Below are 22771 nucleotides of genomic sequence, written 5' to 3' on the forward strand. Positions count from 1 at the left end.
TTATGCAGTAATTCCAGGAGTTGGACTTGACGATCATCATGGGTCCCTTCCAATGCTGGATATTTTATGATTCTAATTTGAAGACAAAGAAGAGGCATGAATTCATCTCGGGAGCAGAGCTGACCCTCTGCTGACCTACTCACACAGGCACTCAGGATCTTTGCTTTCTAAAACAACTCTGATTTTAATTGGTGAAAACAAGAAAGTGTTTCTGTTGATTCAAGTTGAAACTGGTTAACTGGTTCTAGTTATAGTACAAGGCCAGAAAATATGAAATTAATACCACGCGGAATTGCACGAGAGCTGCCTTTTGCAATTCAAGTATTTTCGGAAGCCTTGGAAGGGAAAATATTGTCTCTTCCTGGAAGATGAAACTTCTGTTTTTCCAGTTGCTCAGGAGCTGGTGGTGAGCTGTTTACACTAATGCTGTAAGAGTCAAAATCCCATAACTTACTGATCCCATCTTACTGGGGCTTGATAAAAATTAGCTGACTTTAAATGTTACATTTTATAATCTTAAAATTGACGAGCATGATTTTAGGGACCTGAACCATGTGCTTAGAACACCTGCAGTTGGCAGTATTAATAATGTTACCTCCTGACTTGGAGTGATATTTAAAGATTGCCTGGGTCTTGCACTAACCACTCTGTTCTGTGGTTAATTTTACCCTGAGGGCAAAGTCCTGCAGCTCTCCCTCATTAGAGCTGCAGGATTGCAGAGGGCAGAGCTGTGGAGTTTGGAGCAATTTGTGGTCCTTGGGGCTTTGCTGCATGAGACCTTTTGGCATTCCTGCATTCAGCTGCGTAAATCTGTTCATCCCGTTTAATATTGCTGCCTTGGAACCTCAGTCTCTTTCTTCTTGACCCCACACCTGGAGACCATTCTCTTTTTCTAGCAGGTTATGAACCACTAGCCTGTCAGCTAAGCATGGAGTGAAAGCCTTTCTCAAATATTTGCTGTTTACCTGAGATATAATAAGGTCCTTCATGTCATTTCTCACAGAAATGGGGATTTCTGAGCCAATCAGCCATAACATCTGCTTCAAAGTTTACAGATAGCACACATTTTAAAAAGGGCTCTGTATGTATTTACACAATAGATTGTTTGTGTTAATTAGACTTTATTCCACCACCAGCATGCATGTTTAACTCCCATTAATATCAGCAGCAGCTATGTATTCTCATAAGGAGAACAGAGCTCCTAATTAAAACTCTATTTTTTTTTTTTTTTTTTTTTTAAGATATCTTTGTAGAGCTTTTATTGCAAAGGCAAACTGCTGCCTGGTTCCTATTGTAATAGAAAACCTTTTTTCTAGCCTCCCCTTTATTTTTATTGCAGTAATACCAGTTAGTGCCATCCTGGAGCAGGGCACAACATCCTGCAGTAGGCAGCTTACCCTTTGAACAGAAGGAGCAGCAAGCGTGTGCCCAGAGAAAAGAGATGTCTATGCCAGCGAGCAGGAATGCAGCCCTGCCACAGAATAGCCACTTTAGTCATTATAAAGCCTATCCATGCGATCAGTCCTGGGGACAGAGCTTGATCCGTATTTTCAGTGCCTGCTCCAGAGCACAGAGCTCTGTTGTCCCCTCCCAGTACAGCCCAAGGCAGCGGTGCCTGGGCAAGGCTCTGCCTTACAGGAGCAGCAGCACTCTGTGGTGGGGGAAGAAGTGCCAAGGGCCCCCAATTCAAGCTGCACGTCAGAATCTCAGCATTAGTTTGCAAACATGAATGCACACGACTGGCTTTGCTGTCTTCCAGCTGACCATCTAGGCAAGTTTCAGGTTTTACAGAGCCTAGAAGTTTGCAGAATTCCCATTGAAACACTTTGTAATGTAAATTTTCAGCAGGATGCAATGGCTGTCTGTCATGTGACATTTCTCATGAGCTGAAGAAAACATACTGAGCTTGTTTTTTATTGTCCCAAGATTAAAAAAAAAAAAAGTCTCTCAGATTGAGGGTGTTCCAAATATAGCAATTTTTTTCCTCATGATGGAAACTAGAAGCAGAGGCTTATAAAGAAATTACTGATAAGAGTCCAAGCTAAGAAAGCAATGGCAAGCACTGCTCTAAAGCATGTAAACAAACAACCCTTCTCAAATGAGTGTCTGAATTCCAATGGATTCTAATTATCTGCTAAGACAGATAGGTAAGAGAACTTACTGATATAAAGAAACTCTGTATTAAAAACATATATATGCTGTAATTTCAGGAAGTCTCAGCTTCTGCTGGTGGCAGGTACTGAGTAAAAGATAAGGTAGAAAATATGAGCTTTTCTTATTTTTATCTGAAGTTTAGAAGAGTTGTATTGTGTGCAAACAAAAGATGCACCATAAAACAAACGCTGCGCTGAAATAATTCTCATTGGAAATGTAAGAAGCCGCAAGGCACTACAGAAGACACAGTGCCTTCCAAGCAAGAGCACTGTTCAATAATCGAGTTTTAGAGCCACTGCTATTCGTAAAATGTAATATTTCAGTTTTTTAACATACATTTTAATTAGTATACCATAAAGTTTAACCTCCTGTTCTAATCTTCAGCCTGTCTTTTGAGAAGGAGACTTCGCAGTAGTTTATCTTCATTATGGATATTGTCTGCTGGTTCCTCTGTGCTTCCAGCAAAGATAATATGCTTAGCTCTCTCCTCTGCTTTTTAGCTCACATTTCAGTTAATGACAGAAACAATATAAGTTTGGAAGTTAACATCTTTTTTAGAGAGACTACAAGAACAACTACAAGAAAACTGAAATGATAGGTTTTGTATTAAAACTTTTGTGTTAAGACCAAATAAAATCAAGGTCTCAGCCTCCACTGTACTGAGCCTCATTGCTCTCTTCTCATCCTTCTTCCCTATTGTTAATTAGCAAGGATGTGAGAACAGCCAGGATACTGAGCCTCAGCAAAGCATTCCAGTTGTCTGTCCTTTCCATGTCTCTACAACCAGTACTGACCAGTCAAGTAACATATCCCAGGCTATCGCAGCAGCAGGAGTGACCCCAAAATTCCCAGTTACATCTGCATTCCCAATTGCAGGTGCCCTCAGAGCTAGAATCTGACTGTATTTGCCCTGTGTATACTGTAATTAAAATCACGATGAAGAAATACACAGCCGTGTCATTATTGAGCTATCAGTCTTCATCCCAACATGAGTAGTTAGTGCACACTGATGGTATTTGATGCATTAAGTCCATCTATGTTGTTATGGGCATTTAGTGTTGCTGTGCTTCTGTCTGCCCTCCTCTGGCAGGGCACTATCTGCTGCTCTCAGCCAGGACTGGCCAGGTACCTACTGCCTGCTGGAAGGAGCAGCTTCCTAAGCTGCTGTCTTGCCCCAGAGGGAGTCCCAGCTCAGCAGAAGGGTGGGAAGGTGCACATTGCTCAATGCTGGCTGAGACATGGCTTATCTGGCTGCTCTGCACCAACGCTCCTGATGGCCAGCAGCTGCCCATGTGCCTCAACACTGCTGTCCTGTTTCACCCCCATTGCTGGCTTACTCAGTTGCGTTTGGGGCAAATACTTGAGTTCCTTGTGTCATGAAGCAAAGCTCTTCTAGGCATCGTTGTGGTGTGACAGCTCTTCTATGCTACCCATGTAGGTACTCATTAGCCAAATATACACTCTTGCGTAAAAGATCACAGCAGCTTATTTGGCATTATTACTTATGCGTAGGTTAGATCAAAACCTGGCTGCCAGCACTCAAAAATCAGAATAAAGAGAGGCAGAGATATATTGTTTTATTACATCATAAAGAAATATCTAGATTCTCCTCTAACAGGGACCACAGGCTGGAGACAGACAAGAATGAAATAGCTGGGAATAAATTTTATGTAGCTATTTTCTTTCTCCCTCAGATGTGAATGCTTATGCAAAACACATTGCTGTAGATTCACTGACAATAAAGAGGGAATCATTATACGAGTAGTCGATTCTCAGGGGAACACTTTAGCCAAAACACTCTCTGCAATAATTTCCCACATCTTAGTTGAATAAATTAATTTATGAATTTTCCATGAATATGTTCAACCGTTTCTCCCCTCATATATTTTATTGATCTCCTTATACGTTTAGCAACAAATAACAGAGCTGCTTTTCCATTTGCAGTAAAGTAGTTTCGAGATGTTTATGTGGGCCTTGGGGTTCATAGTAAACAAATGCAGTTCAAACACCAGGGAGGTAGCAGAGAAACATAAAGCTGGGCAGGCTCAGCAAAGATTCAAGGCATACCCGTTCCTACCACAAATCAGGCTGGACCATTGAAATGAGAGGGACTTGGAACTGTGGGACTGCTTTTAATGAGTTGTGTAGAATCACTCCGAGGCACTCCATGGCTTCTGTCTGCAAAGCTTGTAATGTTCCCTTGGTGTTAAAGACTGTAGTATTTTGGACCACTTTTTAAGGTATATTGTGATATACCTTGTGTCTTTTTATTTTCATGAGAAAAATAGATGTGGGTGGCAAAGTAAAGCAGACGTTTGTTTTTTAGAAATACAGTTTCCATGGTTTGGGGAAAGCCAACAGGTTCTTCCTAGACAGTCAATACAGCAGCAGAGTAGTTCAAAAACTTAATTATTGCTCCATAAGAGATTTTCCCTGGCTATTCTGCTTCTGAGTATCACTTATTTTGACTTAGACAATGCCATTTAATCCAAATTTGAGCTATTCATATGGATTATTCTTGCCTGGTTTATTTCAGTGAGTAAGACCAACATCATGTGAAAAGTATGACATCTTCATGTTTTTCTTTAGGAAAGGAAAAAACAACTACATAAAGTGATTAGATGTTGGAATGTAACCAGTTACTATACTAATTTAATTCTTAAAACCATGGAGTTCTTCCTTCCTCAACGCTGCCACCTCAGTTCTATTAATAAACAACCAAACATCCCAAAAGGGTGGTGGAAATTCACCGTGGTTAATTGTAAGCATAAATGTACTCAGGTCTCCACTATTCTGTTCTTGAAGCTCAGATCTCATTCTTGCCATGCACATTCAGATCGTAGAGATTGCGTTTCAAGCAGATTTTTTTTTGAGGTTTTTAGTTGTCATTTTTATAAATTATAAAGCAAGATAAGGAAAATCGTGCCTTGTTGTTTCCAAGTATAATGCTTTCTTTCTTAACTACATATGTTAATGGGCTTGAAATAGGCCTTACCATTTTAAAGGTGGTATTTGAAGTATAATTGCTAATGCTTAGATACAAAATTTACATTTATTATGCATAATAAAATATGTAACTAATTAATGTTCTGTAAGGGATTAAATCATCAACTCCAGCTGCAGGAAGATTTATGGCTGTGTTCTCAATAACTTATTGACTATCAGAATACACTGCAGAAAAAGAGGCATCATCTTCAGGACTGTGCACTCAGTATTCTCTTTCCTCCTGGCCTCTTTTCCCTCTGATATGCTTTCTGTTGCGTTTGTGTTCTGTGCAAACAGCAAAGATTAAGGAAATGTGCTTATGGAGCAGACAGATGAAAAATAAGTACTTACATTCCTAGCAGTCTTGCAAGAAATAAGTAAAGTGCAAGTTAAGCTTGCACATGTTTGTGTCTGTCCATGCACTTTCTAAATTGGAAGGGCAGAACATCACACAGAGCATGCAACCACCAGGGTGCATTGATGTTCAGAATGTCTGGGAGATAATATCAACAGAATAGGATGTAGGCACAGGATAATGGGCTCCTGCTGCTAGATTAAAGCCTGGGCAAAGATGAGCCCTTTCAACAAAAATAAACAGAGGCAAAGCCAAGGCATTTGCAGTATTTTCAAAGCAGGAGGCATTTATCTTGTAACAACATCCTGTTCTCTTCTCTTGGCTTCCACTGCACCAAAATAACAGAAGATGATGCTGTGATTTTGTTCGGTGGCTGTTGCTATAGGAGCTCTGGTTGCCCACTGCAGCTTCACTGGGTAACGCCATGGTCTTCTGGTGTACGTCCTTTGGCCTTTAAAGAAGCTGCATGTTTCAAAACACATTTTGTCATACTGTGTGAGCATGCTGATCTAATTTTAAATTAAAAAGAATTAATCTGTCATAAACCTCAAATTTATCAAAGGGATTTTGCAGCCCAGCATTTCCAATTTCACCTGGCAGGAGGCAGTCTCTGTGGGGAGGAATGCCAGCCTCGGTGCTGCAGGCACAACTCCCCCATCTATTAAAAGCCCTCAGACTCTGTTCTGGTAAAATCAGTGCTTGAAGAAGAAAAAAAAGGGATTGAATTCAGTTCATTAGGTATCAAGCCAGAGAGAACGCCTTGCACATTTTTGTTCCTGCTTCTGTGTTCTGTTCACTTTTACTCCATTTTATTAGTACATTAGTCCAGTTTCCAGCAATCATGCTGCTGGGCTCAGTCTGGGGAAAATATCCTTGAGGCAGTAGCTGCAAAGACAGCTACACATGCACAAAGCTCTTAGAGGAAAGTCAGCTCTAAAATGTATGTAATGCAAACAGCAAAGGCTATGAATAGCCAGTATGCTGTAAATCAAGGCTTTTTAACTGGCACACTTTTGCAATATTAATTCTCCTGAATCATCTCATTCGTCCAATACTGCACATGTCCTGCTGTCCTAAATGGCCTGAATGTGGTGGTTGTCAAGAGGTGCTGTAAATCCCATCTGCCAAGGTTTTAGGGAAGGGAAAGGAAACAGCAATAATATGCAGATACAGGGAACCATACAGCTCATAGTCAGTCTTCAGTCATTTTACAATTGTATTGTATTTTTGGAGTCGATTGCATGACAGATAGCTAATTTTAGGGATGGTGCTGTTAACAGGGCAATTTATAGTCATTGTTTGGAGACATTTAAAATTTCATCCTTGTTGAAAGAAGCAGACGTGTTGAAGGACCAGTCTCATCTGCAAGTGACCGAGTCTCATAGCTGAGCATTTTCTTTGAAGAGATGTTTCATTTGTTGCAAGGATTGGAATGTTTTCATGGATGTTGCTCAGACCTGGCCCACTGCTTTTAGTGGAAGCTGGGAGCTCCCAGGTCCTTGAAAGACCAAACTAAAAAGTGGCAGTGATGCCAGCTGATACACAGATGATAAAAGGCACAATACCTACCCCTTTAAAGAGCTCACACCTGAAAAATGGTGTGCAGAGGAAACACACAGGGTGCGGGAGGCTTGCATTTTCTTCCCAGCTTTGCCACCTATCCTTCAGGTGACCTGGAAGAAGTGGTTTCAAGTTTCTCTGCTGCAGATTCCATATATTTAAGTAGGGAATAATAACATTTTATGATGCACATTTAGAAATGTCGTGCAAAACACTGCATAGGAAGTAGCTATTATTGTTGTTAACTGTGATAATAAAAACAATGGCATTTTCAATAGAGATTGAAGTTTTGCAATCTGTCCAATGCCATTACTGCTAAATGCAATTTCTCATTTAATCCACAGCTGCTGCTTTTATATCTTGTCCTAATTCAAAACATATTCTTGCTTTTTTATGATTTCCAGTGCAAGTTGGAGTTTCATGCGTGCACTTCTGGCAAAACCATCACAGCTCAATGTGAAGGGCCCTGCCCCTGCCTTCCAGGACCTGAAAGTCCAAAACACAAGACAGAGAAGACTGGTGAGTTGAGTTCTTAATGCAGTTATAGTAGATGAACTAGTTCCTGCTACAGTCTCAGAAAAAAATAAAAATAAATAAATAATCTTAACCAGTAGGTTTTACACGAAACATTTTTTGAGGTAAAGCTAAGGTACAACTAACACTTTTCCAAACATTGCAATGCTTTCAAACAGCTTCTGCAAAACTAACACCCACTTGACAGAGTCTCATAGGAAAACTGAGTTCTGGCTCATGATTCTCATTTTTGTGTGAAAATATTTTGAATAAAAATGTTGAATCGTTATAAAAGAAGGCAGAAAAAAATACTACTTGATGGTTCATCGCTTTGTATGTAAACTAAAAACAAACAAAAAAATTATCTGTAGCCTTTAAGTTACCCAAGAAGTAATTTAAGGTTGCTTTAGGCATATGTTCACTCATATCTATTACATGGACTCTATACTCTCATTATTATCCTTATTGTTGTTAATATTATCATTAGAAGTCAAATATGCATTAAATAGATCCATGTACCTGTGTTTATATACGAAATTGTTTTCAACAACAACAAGCACATTGCAAATGATTTTACATAAAACTGAAGGTTGGAATCTTAGCAGAAACAGATGTTTCCCATGCCAGTTCTCCAGTGGGGTCAGTAAGCCTGGTGAGCTAATTCACCCCCTAGGGCTTTTTCAGGGGGGTAAACTGCCTTGGAGCGTCCTTATCCAAAGTCTCCTTCCAAAGAGACCGAGGGAAAGCACAAGTCCCGCAGCAGCAGGACAAGTCACAGCCAGGTTCTGTCTAAGAGCTGCCACCCTGCCATGGTGAAGGCCCTGTGGAAGCGAAAAAGTTGTTGCTTGTGGCTGTGGTTTCTTGAAATGAGGGCATCTGTGCTGGTGAGTGCACCTGTGGCAAAGTGAGTATTGGACCTGTAAGAAGTGTTGTCAAATCTCTCTCAGGAGGAGGGGTTAGAGTAGGGACAGCTGTGGGGCTGCTCTCTGTGTGGGTAGCTCCAACACTGCAGCAGCAGCTAACAGGGTTTGCTCTGCCATGTCAGGTAACAAAACGTTTATTTGTCTTGTGTACAACACGTGGAGTGGAAAAGAAATGAAGCTTCCACAATGATCTGTTTGACCCAACATCTCTTTGCTGTTACTCCTCCCCATTATGGACACATTGTGACAGTAGCAGAGAGAGAAACAAAAACAAAACAAGAAGTTCAAACATTTCCTCTGGTCAGTTCAGGCCTTGTAGTACCAGCTGAAAGCGCTGGTGAACCTGAATATGGTGGTCCATATTCCAGAGCCTCCAGCACAGTATCACTGGTTTTCAGATTACGCCTTTATCTGCTTTCTAGAGCAAGCAGCAGTTTTCCAGCTTAGATTTTGAAAATTCAGATTTATTCCATTGTTTGCAAATCACGGACATTTTTTTTTGCATAGCTATCAGACTTAGATGAAGTATTTAGATGGCAAGGTTCTGAAATCAATATATAACTGTAATATTGCTTTATGTGGCCTGAATCTTTTGGTTACAGAACACCCACTGATAAATTGCCTTATTCATATTTTGTCTTTCTTGCAGTCCGTCAAAAACATATACTTTTCTTCTCATAAGCTGCTCTCTGTATGCCCTCTTTCTTGCCCTTATCAGAAAGAGTATCAGATTAATAAATCTTCAGTGACATTTTAAGCTTACAATTTCATTCACACAAGAGAAAAAAAAGATTCTAATAACCCTTATCTTGATAAATGCAATTTGACAGGGTATACATATTCTGAAACCCAGGCTTTTGTTTTGCTTGACTCAAAACTTTAACTCCAGCCAACAAAGCATTAATTTAATGGATTGGGTGATCTGTGGAGCAACTTTCCTGAAGGCATTTTCAAGAGGCCACACTTGGGCTAACAGTACTCATGCCATTGCCCTGGTGACAGCAGCGAGGACAAGGATATTATTACATGCTTCAGTTCTGCTGTCTGCAGTGTGGCATGAAGAGAGTGCTCTGCCCCCTTGGAGGAGCACAGTCGCCTGTGAAATCATTATGAGGTGTGTATGGAAATATTCAAAACAAGACATTAGTAATCTCCTGCATCACGTGTGTGCAAAAGAGCTGCTTAGGAGTTCAATTATAGTGTCATAAGCAAGACGCTTGTACAGACATGGGAGTGACTGTGTGTGCATGCATATATGTATATGTAAAGAAAAAAAAAAAAAAAGCAATATAATCTTTTGCTCTATCAACATCTTTTCCTTTCTGGGATTAGGTGCTGAAATCTCATGATTGCCTGTAGTTGTCCCTTGATAACCTGTTTTTTGGAGCATGGAGTCACGGCAGCTGGAGATTTGACTGTTTCTGTCTGAGCGACATCCAGCTTCTCAGAGGCAGAAAGATTCTGTTCCTGGTGTAGATAGATAGGGATGGAGTATCCACAGGATTCATAAATAATGACATAATTTGCACTGAAGTTTATACAGTGCTTTTTGCAAGAGTTTATCACTGTGTTTCATTTGGGGTAACAGGCTGAGGAGCTGCTTCTCTCATAAATTCACAGGAGCTCCAAAAACTCATAGCAAGTTTACTGTCAGCAGTGCAGGATCCGTCACGGCATTTGGCTTTTCTTTTTAGACAGTGGCTTCACTCACCTGCAACCGATCAATTCAAAAATCTTCCCCACACATTCAGTAAGTGAAACAGCAGCAGCACCTGGCCTCATGTTTACAAATTCACGGAGCCAATGTGAACCACACTGCTAGGCGACAAACCTCCATGGGCTTCATTAGAGAAATGCCAGCAAAATACTTGGTCTTGAGATTCAAATAATCAATAGCAAAGGTGCTTCCTACCTTGATTTATCTTAAATTTTCCTCTGGATCTTTGAACATGCTAATAACACCAGTTAAGACTTCCTTTAACTTATTTCCTCCATCTCCTTTCTACAGACGTTATCTCTTCAGTTGTCCCACTGAGTGTGATGGAGTCTCAAACTGAATATTTCTGAGTTTGTCAGGCTTTTAACAAAGAGCTCCTAGATGTTTCTGTGAGAAACATGAGTTAATTCTAAAGATTGGTGTAATTTTTACCCAGGTAAAATTTTAGCAGTATCTGAAGAGGGATTTTGTCTTGTGTGTGTCTGCCCTTTACAGCCTGGATGCCAGACAACTTTCCTCAGGTTTATAGGAGAATTATGAATTCTAACTGCCACATTAGGTAATGCACTGGATTGGTGTCCCCTGACCTCTCAATCTGGAGCTTCTGATCAGCACTTGGGTTGCTTGGTATTGTAGTGTTTTCATTAGTTTCAACACCACATTGTTCTCTTTTCCTCGTATAGTACTCTGGTATCATTAATATTGCTGAACTGTGTATAAAACCCGGTAGATTGATTTCTTATATAAAAATTTCTATAAAAGAACAATGTCGACAGTTGGAACTCTGTTTCTACTCCTTATTTAGTTGCCAGGCTTGTGAAATCCATTCAAATACAGCATAATCTTAAGTAGAAAATGACAGAGAGCTAAACCTCATGCCTCATACAGACGTGTCAGTGGAAAAATACTAAGGAGAATTACAGTGCAAATGCTTCCAGCAAAATGGAAATGCAGCTCTTAGAGCTACTGCATAAACTTTTTTTTATGCCTATTATACAACAAGGTTAAATATATGTGCTTGTGAACTTCCAATTTGAAGGCAGTTCACATTAATCTTCACACATTCATTCAATCATATTCAAATATTATTCCATAATAAATTACTTTCAGAAATTAAAAATGTAAAGGAACATTTAATTTCCAGAGTACTGTAATTCTAAATGTCATGACCTTTTTTTATACGCTTGTGAATAAAATTGGCAGCAGCATCAAAGAAAAGCAATCTAAGTGTATGTGCTCAGAGGTAACAATTGACTGCAGTATCTGAGTCGTATTCCTTCTCCTCCCTAGGCTCCTTCAAAAACATCTCTGCTTTGAGGATGAAAATCAACACTAATAATCATGTTTAAAATTGGAATTCCTTTTATAATGGTAGCTGATATTACGGAGATGTTAGTAAAATAACACAAATGCTAGCAAAAGAAAACTACACCAGAATAATTTTTAGTGGCAAATAATATAAGTTTTCCACCTTGAAGTCAAATCTTTGAAGAGATGGCATAATCGTGTTCTTTATTTTCATAAAATGGAATTTTAAGTCAGATGTCTTAAAGGTAGAGAACAGGACTCTGTGAGGGTACTAATAGCAGATTTTGGAAAGAAGACAAGCTAATGCTTTCTCTTTTTTCTTTTTGAGGTCCATTTAGATTCCTTTGGTTTATCAAAACACTTGATATGCTTCATTATTCACAACAGTAACCCAGTTCTACAATACTCTACCATTTTAGCCACTGATTTCCAACTCAGCTACCCAGAGACAAAGGTTGAGCTGTAATCTGCAGTGGGGTCAGCTGCCCTTTCAGAGCAGATGTGTCCTCTTATCTAATACCACAAGATGAAAAAGGCTATAATTTATTTTATTTTTTTTTTTAGACTTGTAACTGATTCTCAGTGGCACCTTAGAGACAGCACTTATTCAAGACAGTCTTGTCTGTTCATGGTTTTCCAGTACCTCTTTCCAAAAGCTCTGCAATATTAATTAGGGTTCTCATCAAGTGTAACTTCATTTGACACTAACTGAAGCTTCTAAAACCCCTCCGTAAACAAATGACAGACATCACAGGAGGAACAACCAGTTTTGGTTTTCCAGAACTTACTGGCAAGGAAATTGATTTTTTCTTTCGCAGTATATTCATCAAAAAGGCAATGTTGTGCACCAATATGGCATGTCATGGCAAATGTGAATGCTTGGTTGCAAGAACATGGTTCTGTCTGCTTCCTCCTCAGGTGTGTGACTCCTGTTCATTGCATGTGCTAGCAGTGTAGTAGCTCAGGCACGATGGTGATGATTTAACAACATTTCAGGTCTCTTTCTGACTATCCTCTCTTTTTGCATTTTCTAAAAAGTTAAGTGCTACATTCGTAACATACTGATTTTGATTTGTTGCCATCAGCATTGCAGAGTCACTGGAGCGCGAACAAATGCAATAATTCAAACTAGGTTTATCCCTATCTGTGCATTAGGTCTTTTTGACCTTGCAGAAATGCCCAAGGCAACTTCTAAGGAAATGCTATTATCTTGATAAGGGAATTGTAAGGTCAATAGGCAGAAGAAAATATATTCAATTATACTGAGTGTTGTTTAAATTTCTAAAGGGAGCCAAGAGAACATTTTTAAGTTACAGAAATAGGTCTTGGCAAGCTCCATCAAGAATCTATCTTGTTTAGGGTACAGTTTAGGATCTGAATCTTAGGATTTACCTAACAGCCCTGTTGGGAGTGCTGAATGAGAAGGTCTAATGTTCCATTCCTCAATAAAAAGAGCACTCAGTGCATGAAGTTCATTCAGAGAAAATCATGATCTTATTTCCCAAACGAGTTGTATCACTTCTTGTGCCGGAATGACTGACAACTAAAAGAAGTCTTAGAACTAAGTCTTTCCTTAGAAATCCAGTTTCAGCAAGTATTTCAATTTAAAATTTCTATTCAGAGGTTTTCATGACTGGAGAGTGCATCATTTTAAAGTTTATGAAGGTGAAGTATGAGTCATGAACATGGTTGAATTGAAATTGGTTCTTGAGTTTGATTTAATAATGCCAGGAATTTTTTCTTTTCGTGTCCTTAGTTTTTTTTTTTTTTAAAAAAAAAAGTACTGATACTGAATTTCTGGTTAGATGTTTAAGTGAACTATTTGAGTCTCAAACTCAGGGAATAGTAAAGCAAACACCTGCTAAAATTAAGATTACAGAGAGTTTCTAAACTTTGGTATATCTCATTAACTCTGGGAGGTACTTTTTCTGATTTGCAGAGGAGAAATTATATTTACTCAAACCAAAAGGTAGCTTTCAGTGCAGAACAGAGATAAGAATGTTGAATACAGACAGTGATGCATGTTTCTGACACTGATATGCTCCTGTCCTGGACTTCAATAAGGAGTAGGATTAGTTCTAAACTCTTCAGGATATGATTTTTTGCTCCAAAATTTTCTGTATGACTTCTGCAGTTCAGTCTTTTCATTTGTTAACATGATGAAGCAGCCTTACCCAAGTAAATCTGAGTTAGCTAGTATCTGTAAATAATAATTATAATAGTAATTATGACTATTATTTTTACTGTTTGCCTATAAGCTTTCACACAAGGAGATCAGTCTTTATTTTGCCATTCCTAAAGGCATGGAAGAATAACTTTTTTCATTTCTCTTACATATTTTCTGTGAGTAGTGAAGTGGCTGCACCCAATTAATATTTGATTAAAAGACAGAGAGAAGCAGGCAAGAACTGATATCCTTGTTCTTCATGGATGGCTATTACCATCCCACGCTCCTCTGAGAAGTAGCTTCAAGACTGAGGCAGCAAAATCAAGTTCTTGCCAAGGTCAGAAGAAAGAGCAAAGTAATGGTGGTTGGGGATATTTTGGTCTGCTACTTGATCTCACATGCTTCATCCATACATGTGCCAGAGAAAAGCAGTAGCTTATGAGGGCAAGGCTGTGCATTCTGTGTACCCATATATTATGAGACAACTTGTATTTTTGTAGGAGTGTTTTCTTAGATGGAATGTATATTCTGAGAGCTGAGTGAATAAACTGTTCACTTGCCAAAAAGGAGAAGGAGGGCAAATTTTTTCAGAAGGTATTAATGTGAACATGAACATTTTCATGGATTGATATATGATTAATATATACATGTATTACAGACTTTCTTCTATGTCTTTAAAGGAGAATATGTTCTATGAAAAGACTTGTATGCAGAGCTAACCGTGGAATAGCTCAGGACAGACCCATTAAAAGCAAGTCATTTTACTGTAGCTCAGAATGATGGTGATGCCCAAACAAGAGGTTTGGTTGACAAGCAACTTGGCCCAGCTATTTGCTGAAGGAAATATTGGTGTGATTCTGTGGTCAACACTTAATAACGTCCACAAACAGCAGAGGACTGCAGAGCAAAGGTTGGTAATGCGCAACTTACCACCTTTGTAGGAAGTCTTCCATGTGCTCAGTAGGGGTCTTTCTGGTCCATTTTGAAAATTTGATCATCCTGAAGCATTTATAACTAAGCAACAGATGATTCTGGATGGGAAGCTACTGCTATTTAGATCTCTCTGAAATGATATCACTTACATTCCTAGCAAATCATATATCTTCTTTTCATTGATTTCTAGTCTAGCTACATAAAATGAGGTGATCAATAGTAGTTACTGTTCCCCTTCAAATTCAGTGAAATATCTTTAATCAATGTAGTTTAAATTCAAAAACATCCAAAATATTTTAATGACTTTTCTGTATTTCAGAAGTGAGTTGGAAGGAATTGCCATCATGTATAATTAACAAGTCATAATGTAGAACAATTTCAGGTACTGCAAGAAACTTGCAGATAAACCACTTGCGAAATTTTGTACGTTTATGTTAAACAAGTAGGAAAAATCTTATGTTTTTTAGTAAATAGCTATAGTACCTTAAAGTATGATACTTCCCTGATGAAGACAAAGAGTATCTTGAATTATCTAGATCAATTCAGAAGCCAGATTACTTTGTAATACTTCCTATATTTGTAAATATTTCTTTGAAAACATCAAGAGCATAGAAGGAAAAGGCACTATATACTCTTGTATGCAAATTATTGCCATATTTTGTCCTGAAACTAGCTGATATATCTACTTCAAGGTGGAAAGGATTGCCGGCTTTCACAGGTATTCACTGTGAAGATCTCATGTAATGGTCTTCCCTCTCTGTTGATGTAGCTATTAATATTCCTTTCTCTGAAGAAAAGGTAGGGCTTGGTATCTAAATTCTAGAGGTAGCAAAACTCTATTGGAAGAAAAATAAAGAATGCAAAATGCATCCATCAGTACGAAAAAGACATTAGTCATGCCAGGGAAAAGGGAAATGAGAGAAAGGTACTAGACATTTAAAGTAGAAACATTTTGAATCTATAAATTTTTCTAGGTCTTAGTAAATGATTCTTAGTAATTTCTTTTTGAGAAGCTGCACTTCTTCCTGTAGTAACAGCTAAAAACATGCATTTCTGGGCTGTTTGCATTATATAAAATTCAATAAAAGTAAATGACAATTATCAGTTCAGAAACCAAATTGTGCTGTGAATTCAGTCTTGTCACTGTAAATGCTTGTACTCAGGAGTTACTTCTTGAGTAAGTACATCTATTGTCTTTGGTGAATGAGGTTGTCTGACTACATTTGAAGTATTTTTAAGTATTTGTAAGACAAGACCTTTAACTATTTATAGAGTTCATGTGGTACTTTTTGTGTTTGCAACTACAACAGACTGTGACCATATAATTAGGCAACACACAATGGGAATTGTAAATTTCACAATTGACAAAGCAATTCTAAATTTCCTTTTCACAAATATGTGAACATTGTATTTTAGGATCTAGGTGTTTAACAGTCATAATGGTATAGTTCGGGTGCTGGTACCTTCACACAGAAAGAATATAAAAAGATTGCAAACATCGTATCAGAAGTCACTTGCCAGTTGGAGCAAATACTGTTAGGTTTTTCAAAAATATTTAGTCTGTACATACTGAGGTTTTGAATTATATTTGCAAAATATTTATATAACAGAAATTAAATACACTTCTTTTTTTCAGACTGCTGCATTTTCCATCATAGCTGTATTCTACAGGAAAATGGCCTGCCCAAAATGTTTTGTTTTAGGTTTGAAGAGTAAATTCAGGTTAGAACTTGGATAACCTTGGTCATGATGGTCTTGAAGTCTCCAACATAAATTAATGTATGATTTTATAACTGAGTCCTTTTCTACCCATCAGGTGATAAAAACTTTACCAAAGTGTATAAATTAAAATATATTTAATAATTCCAGCCAACACATACAAAAAGCTCTTAGGTATGTATGAAACTTTCTTTGACATGAAGTGGAGAAAGAGTTGTCCCTGTAGGAGCTGTTTTGCATTTTGGTCTGGCTCTCAGGTTTTGGAGCTCAGCAGAGAATCATTGATCATGCCATACTCCAGACGGATAACAAGTTAGGGATGATACCATCCATTGACTAGCTGTCACTTCTACAGCATGATCTTCTTTGGATTTGATCAAGTTACAGCAGGCTCCAAAATGTAACAGACGACTTCTTCTACTTAGAGGTGAAAGTGACAGTAGAACAGCTAGGAGTAAGACAGAAAGGGGAAAAGAGTAGCACAAGAAGCAGTATATTGTTCACTTTGTTCATTTCGGACACTTGCTGAAACAGACATTGACTCTAGTATCAGCATCACTATCATCAGGATTTGCACTTCTAGTAAATGCATCTCTTTAACAAGGTAATGTGCCAATAGAGTAATGTCAAGCCAGAATTCCTGTCATTTTTTTGAGGTTGAACCAGGACATGAGACACAATTCTTCATCATCATTAAATAAATAATAATCCGAGACTGCAGTAGAAGACAGGAACCCTGTAAAACTGTGTCATGATGTAATTATAGTAAAAACAGTAGCATCTTTAAAAAGCTTCTCAAAGTCTTTAGAAATAAAAATGTTAAGGCTGTGCTACTTCTCTAGCAGTTCTCTGTGACTGAAGCAGCCCTTAGTTTTCATAAGCATTTACAGTTATGCTGTTGCCCCAGGCTGATCAGTGGGTATGGGTTTTGCCCCTTGACCAGGAGGGGTCATCAACTAAAGTCGAAAGGATAAAAAAATTGATTTAATAGGTTTCATCCATACAACCAGCAGCTGTGGACTTGCTTACTTCCATATGAAATTGAATGTGGTCTAAGAAGGCAGGGTCTGCTGTGGCATGGACAAAGTAACAGAGGAAGGAGTTAGGCCAGAGCTGGAGGAGGCTGCATTGCAAGACATGCTTGGAAGCCCCGGGGAGCTGCAAAGCTCAAGGCTCAGCATCCCCATGGCTAGTGTGAGCCAGAAAGGAGCTGTTTCTAGCGTGGACCACCCAGTTTGAAGTGTCCGACTCAGCAAACACAAATGTGAACTCTGCACAGTTCCCAAAGGTACTGTAGACAAAACCTGTGTCACTGAACCCACAAATACTTCCAGCTTTCGTATGCAAGGGATACAAATGCCACTGAGATACATAAGCCCACGTATCACAATAAAAGCACACTTAGACAGCTCAATAGTAATCAGAGTTTCATAAACACTTATTAAACAAAATGTTAAAGTGGCTATTGATTTTTTTTATTATTTTTACTATAAAGAAAAGGTTAGAAAATGACAGTCAGTAAACACTTAGCACCAGCAAGCAACAATTTTTAGACAAGAAGTAATTTGATTTTGGATTGCCAACAGAAAACTATTGAAGTGACACACTGTGTTAATAGAAACACAGTCTAGGAACAGCAGGTGTTTGTGCACTGATAATGATAATTAGAGCACTAAAATCTCTCTCATCATAAACAAAAACAAATAAATAAGACTGTTTTCTTATAGTTTACTTTTTCTTTTTTTTTTCATGGATATTGATTCCGGCAGTTTTGGGAGCATTTCCCTAATATGTAAAATTTGTAAAATCTCTAAAATCTAGTGTTTATCACTATAGTGTTAGGGTAAAATTTCCCTAGTATGAGGGGGGGGGGGGGGGGGGAAAGAACTTTTCAATAAATACAGAAAATACAACTTTTCCAGTTTCAAGTATATCTTGTTTTGTTTTGTCTTCCTTTGGTATCTTAAGAACTAAGTTCCACCTTTGGTTCCTGCAATATAAATCTGAAAAAGTTCTGTCAATTATATTAAACCAGTTGCCTTTGGTAAAGGTATTCCAAGTCTGTAGTGGTATAAATGAATATAGGCTAGAGCCTACTTGATCATTCCTGAGAGTTTGTTACTTTCTGTGCACTTCTCAGCATTGTGTCAAATTAGTTCTGAGGTTTTGTGTTTCTAATTCCCTGTTTGCTAGTGCAAAAGGGAGATGATACGTGAAATATCATTGCTTCATTCCAAATGTATATGGTTACATATTTACAGCTTTTGCTGTCCCACCAGGGGAATCTGTAAATTCTTTTTTCTCTGAAGAATTACTTTTTTTTTTCTTTTTTTTTTTTTTTCTTTTTTTGTGATTCAGTTTAATGGACTGTGTATAAATAAAAAAACAATGTCTTCTGCTTTCTGCTGAAGCAACCGTCTCTCTTTAGAGATGGACTGGAATGAGAAGCAGGATCCACATGAGATTTACTAAATTCTGAATGGTTTGGCTCAAGTCCATCTCGGTTACAGTAGTCCATCATCCACAGAGAAAACACAAAAATATTCTGCAACACAAGAAATAAATGTCAATATTAGAAAAGCTTTCAGACAACCAACATGGAACCTTTTTGTCCCAAATGTTGTTAAAAAATACGTGTATATATTCATTACATGTTTGAGGTGCAGGCTCAAACTCTGAAGACTGAAATTGGTCACTCAAAATTGTGGTTTACCATTCACTATAGGTGTCCAACCTCTCAGGAGACTCTCTTGGGACCAGCTTGGACAGTCAGATCTATATTCAGAGCTGAATTACAAAGTCTTGGTCCTCTGAAAATGTTCAGGCATGCCTTTATAATATTTCTAATTAGTAGTAACGTAAAAAGTGGCTGATCTTATGTCCAATGATCTGTTTAATCTGTATGATGATTTTCCTGCTTAGTTTTAATTACAATTGTTTTATACTGTGTTCTCACTAAATTGAGACATTTCATGACTAATTATTTAAAAGTGCATGTTTACAGAAAAGCAATTTAGTTCACTTTATAAGAATATGCTTTATACAATGATATCACTCTATCCTTGGATTTAGTAAATTATGGTCCTGGCTCCATCTTGCTTGTCTGAAGATAATCTCAGATATCATCTCATCCTATTTATCGATTTGTTTACAATGACAGCCAGGGCCTGGGAGTTACCAGACACAGACAAGAGGCAGATTCTTCTAAATTGCAAGTAAGGTCTATAACAGCAAGTATTCACTTGCAATCCTTGTCAGCGGGAAAAATGAAAATTAGGTAAAATGAAGTTATGCCACAGTCATTTCAGGCAGTGAATTGCATGTTGCAAATGTCTTGTTGATCCTTCACAATTCAAATTCAGATTTAGGATTTCAGTTCTTGAGAGGGTTGCAAATATTCTTGGAGAATCGAAGATGCAAATAAAGGAGAAAGGATATGATCTTTTGAAAAATTGCCTGAGTATTTTAGTTGGGATGACCAAAATTAGGCTTCAATTGGGACTGTAAAATGAGAAAAAGCATTTATCTTTGTCTGAAATGTGGTTTGCTAAACAACTTTGGTAGAGGGTTATTGATACGTGTAGTATCTCACTGTGAAAAGGGAATGCTTCAGTATTTCTCAAGCATAATACACATTTTGTTGATGCAGTTCAGTATTAGGTGCGGTTAAGAAAACAGTTAAGTATAGAAAATGCCTTGTTCTATTTTGTGGTTTTCACAGGGGGCTTAATTAGCTTCTTGTTATGGTATGTTCAGTCAAAATGAAACCCAAGAAACACCAGAAACAACTTATCCCCAGAAGTCACAGTGCCAAGGTGCCAGGACAGTCTGTTTCCTAGTAAGAGCTTAAGGGCCCGAAAACTACTGAAGTCATAGGGAAGCTTCAGAGACCTTGCGTTTTCTTTGTATCAGATCCAATAATTATTTCTAGCTGATCCCATCCAGGAAAGAAAAAAAAAAAAAAAAAAAAAAGTGAGAACCTAAAGTTACCAAGTGCAGAGAGATAGACCTGTGTAACATTACAGTCTTCCTTTGTCTGCAGTCCTTTCTTCTTAGCCCAATGAGCCGGAAAATTTTTCGAAGTATCTCATAGATGAAGCATCTTATCTACAAATTACATTGTTGATGGGGAGCAGAAAAATTGTTTGAGGGAAACTGCCAAAAGCGCAAAACTGAACAGTTTTCTGAAAAATACACAGAGCTTCCCTTTCATTTTACATATTAATGCTATCAGTCTGGATATTTTAAGTATATAATCTTTTGTACCAATCTTTACCTTGTACATTAAAGACTGTTAAATGAAGCTTAAGTAAAAAACACTTTGCTTGGTTTAGTAAAACCACATAAACAAAAGTTCTTAAAAAATATAAAGCACAGTTTGTTTTTATTAGCAAATACAATTTTTAAGTGTTTTGATTTTTTGGAATGTATAAGGAGCAAAGACATATGGTAGCTGCTATATAGCATATACAGTAACTGCATTTGAGAATGCTGTTACCCAGAAGGCAATGAATAATTAAAATAGATTTTTCAGCAAAGAAGCAAGTGGGAGGAGGTGCTGTCTGTTCGGTTTATGTTTTTATGAAAAGAAGACAAATTGGTTGCAGAAATACTGGACAGTATTTCATGTTTCTTTGAAAAAGTTCCTTTTTGTATTTTCAATTGCATGTCCTTGAGAACTGGAGCAGTAGAAATGGAAAGAAGTTCATTAGCACAAAGTGTGTAATTATACACTTGGGGTCTAATAATCTGAACATCTGCTTTAATCTTAAGAGCTCTTTGGTTGGAAATGTCTAAGGAAGAAAATGACCTTACTGCATTAGCTGATCACAGAATGACTACAAACAATATGATGTGGCTGTGAGAAGGGCTTGTGTAATCCTCAGATATGTCAGGAGAGGCATTTCCAGAAATATTGGTCATATTTTACAAGAGGTCTGGTAAGATCTTATCTGGAGTCTTTTGTGAACTAGGATGATCAATGTTCATCAGAGATGAGTTCAAGCTGAAATAGGAGAGAGTGATTACTGCTGTGATTGTTGGTGAAATGAATAGTTTATCTTGTAAGGGAACTAAAAAGACCCTGTGTAACATTTCTCATAGGCTAACTGGAACTTTTATTACCAAAGCGTTAACTGAGAATACTGCCAGGAGACAGTTTGGACCATTTAACATAACTTTTCAGACCAGTGCTTACAAACCACAGCCCTGTGCTAACTGACATGGATGAGGATAGAATATCCTCCAGGTCTTTTCAGTCTAGTCCTTACTAACATATTCCCCGGCAAAGACATTTCACAAACTGCATTTGTATTCACAGTCAGTTCTGAAACACCTGACACTTTGTGTTTTGGGAGGGTTCTTTCATGTTATTATTATTATTGTTGTTTTTATTATTTTGTTATTATTATTCTCTACCTCAGTTTAGAGCTAAGCCACTCCTATCACTGACTTCTTTGTGCTTGGCACAATAACCAAATAAAAAGTCCCATCTCACCAGAGTTACAGCACTCTACAGCACTGTTGAAAAGATGCATTTACAGCTGCTTTAGAGAAGATATTCTCCTGACATAGGTATTTAAATGATAATATAAATATAGCTTTAAGGCAATTCTTTTATTATGCATTAAATCAAAAAGACTATGTTTTTGCACATAATTTTATAGATGCTTTTTAGTCATATAGTTAAGGGTGTAAAATCTTAGACGAGTCTGAGGAAGGGGAAGACATCTGCTACTTCTAAGAGATTTGGAAAATGTGAGCTCATGACAGCATTTCACATTGACGAGGTTCTTCTGTTGCAAAGACAACCTTGCAAATGTCTATCCATCCATGTACCCAGTCTGATTTTTTTCTCTTTCTTGCTGTCTTTTTTAAGATCTGTCTGTAAAACATCACTAGATTATATTTTTTCATTACCAATACTATCATAGTAAAGGTGATTGAGGAGTTTCTGTTCTTGGGCTGATGTAATTTCCACCACAGTTTTGCAAGGCTGTACAAAGGTGATGTGTAACTGCAGAGTCTCAGGGCACAAGGCATTTGGCTATGTTCTGGTGACAGAGAATTCATAAAGTAGAATTTATGTGGTACTTTATGGAACCAGCTGATTAACTACAGCCCTCAATAAAGGAAAGATGCTGTGCGCATTTGAAGTATAGGTATAAAAGAGTGACAATAAAGAAGATGCAAGTGAAAACAATATATTAAGCTCCTGAGAAGCGGATTCATTGGCAGGTCTTTGCATTTCAAAAGAAATTGAGAACCTACTGATATGTGGCAGTGCTATTTCACGTTGCAGGACAAAGGTATTAAGAACAAGGGTTCAAACACAAACTCCTCCTCCTGACCTTGGGAAAATGGATTACATTAAAGTATCAAATGTTTTAAGCAAGTCTGTGTTTGTGTGTTGTGCTCTAAGAACTAGTAAGGGCCAC

General features: G+C 37.9%; 1 protein-coding gene across 1 annotated transcript in view; it reads left to right on the plus strand.

The window, feature by feature from the left end:
• Positions 1-22771, plus strand: part of SPOCK1 (SPARC (osteonectin), cwcv and kazal like domains proteoglycan 1) — a 287906-nt gene that overhangs the window by 217850 nt on the left and 47285 nt on the right. Inside the window, exon 6 of the mRNA XM_084535944.1 lies at positions 7459-7573. Within this exon, the coding sequence (XP_084392070.1) occupies positions 7459-7573 (115 nt within the window). The remainder of the gene's footprint in view (positions 1-7458; positions 7574-22771) is intronic.

This window comes from Aythya ferina, assembly GCF_964211825.1.
Source record: "Aythya ferina genome assembly, chromosome: 14".
Taxonomy (NCBI): domain Eukaryota; kingdom Metazoa; phylum Chordata; class Aves; order Anseriformes; family Anatidae; genus Aythya; species Aythya ferina.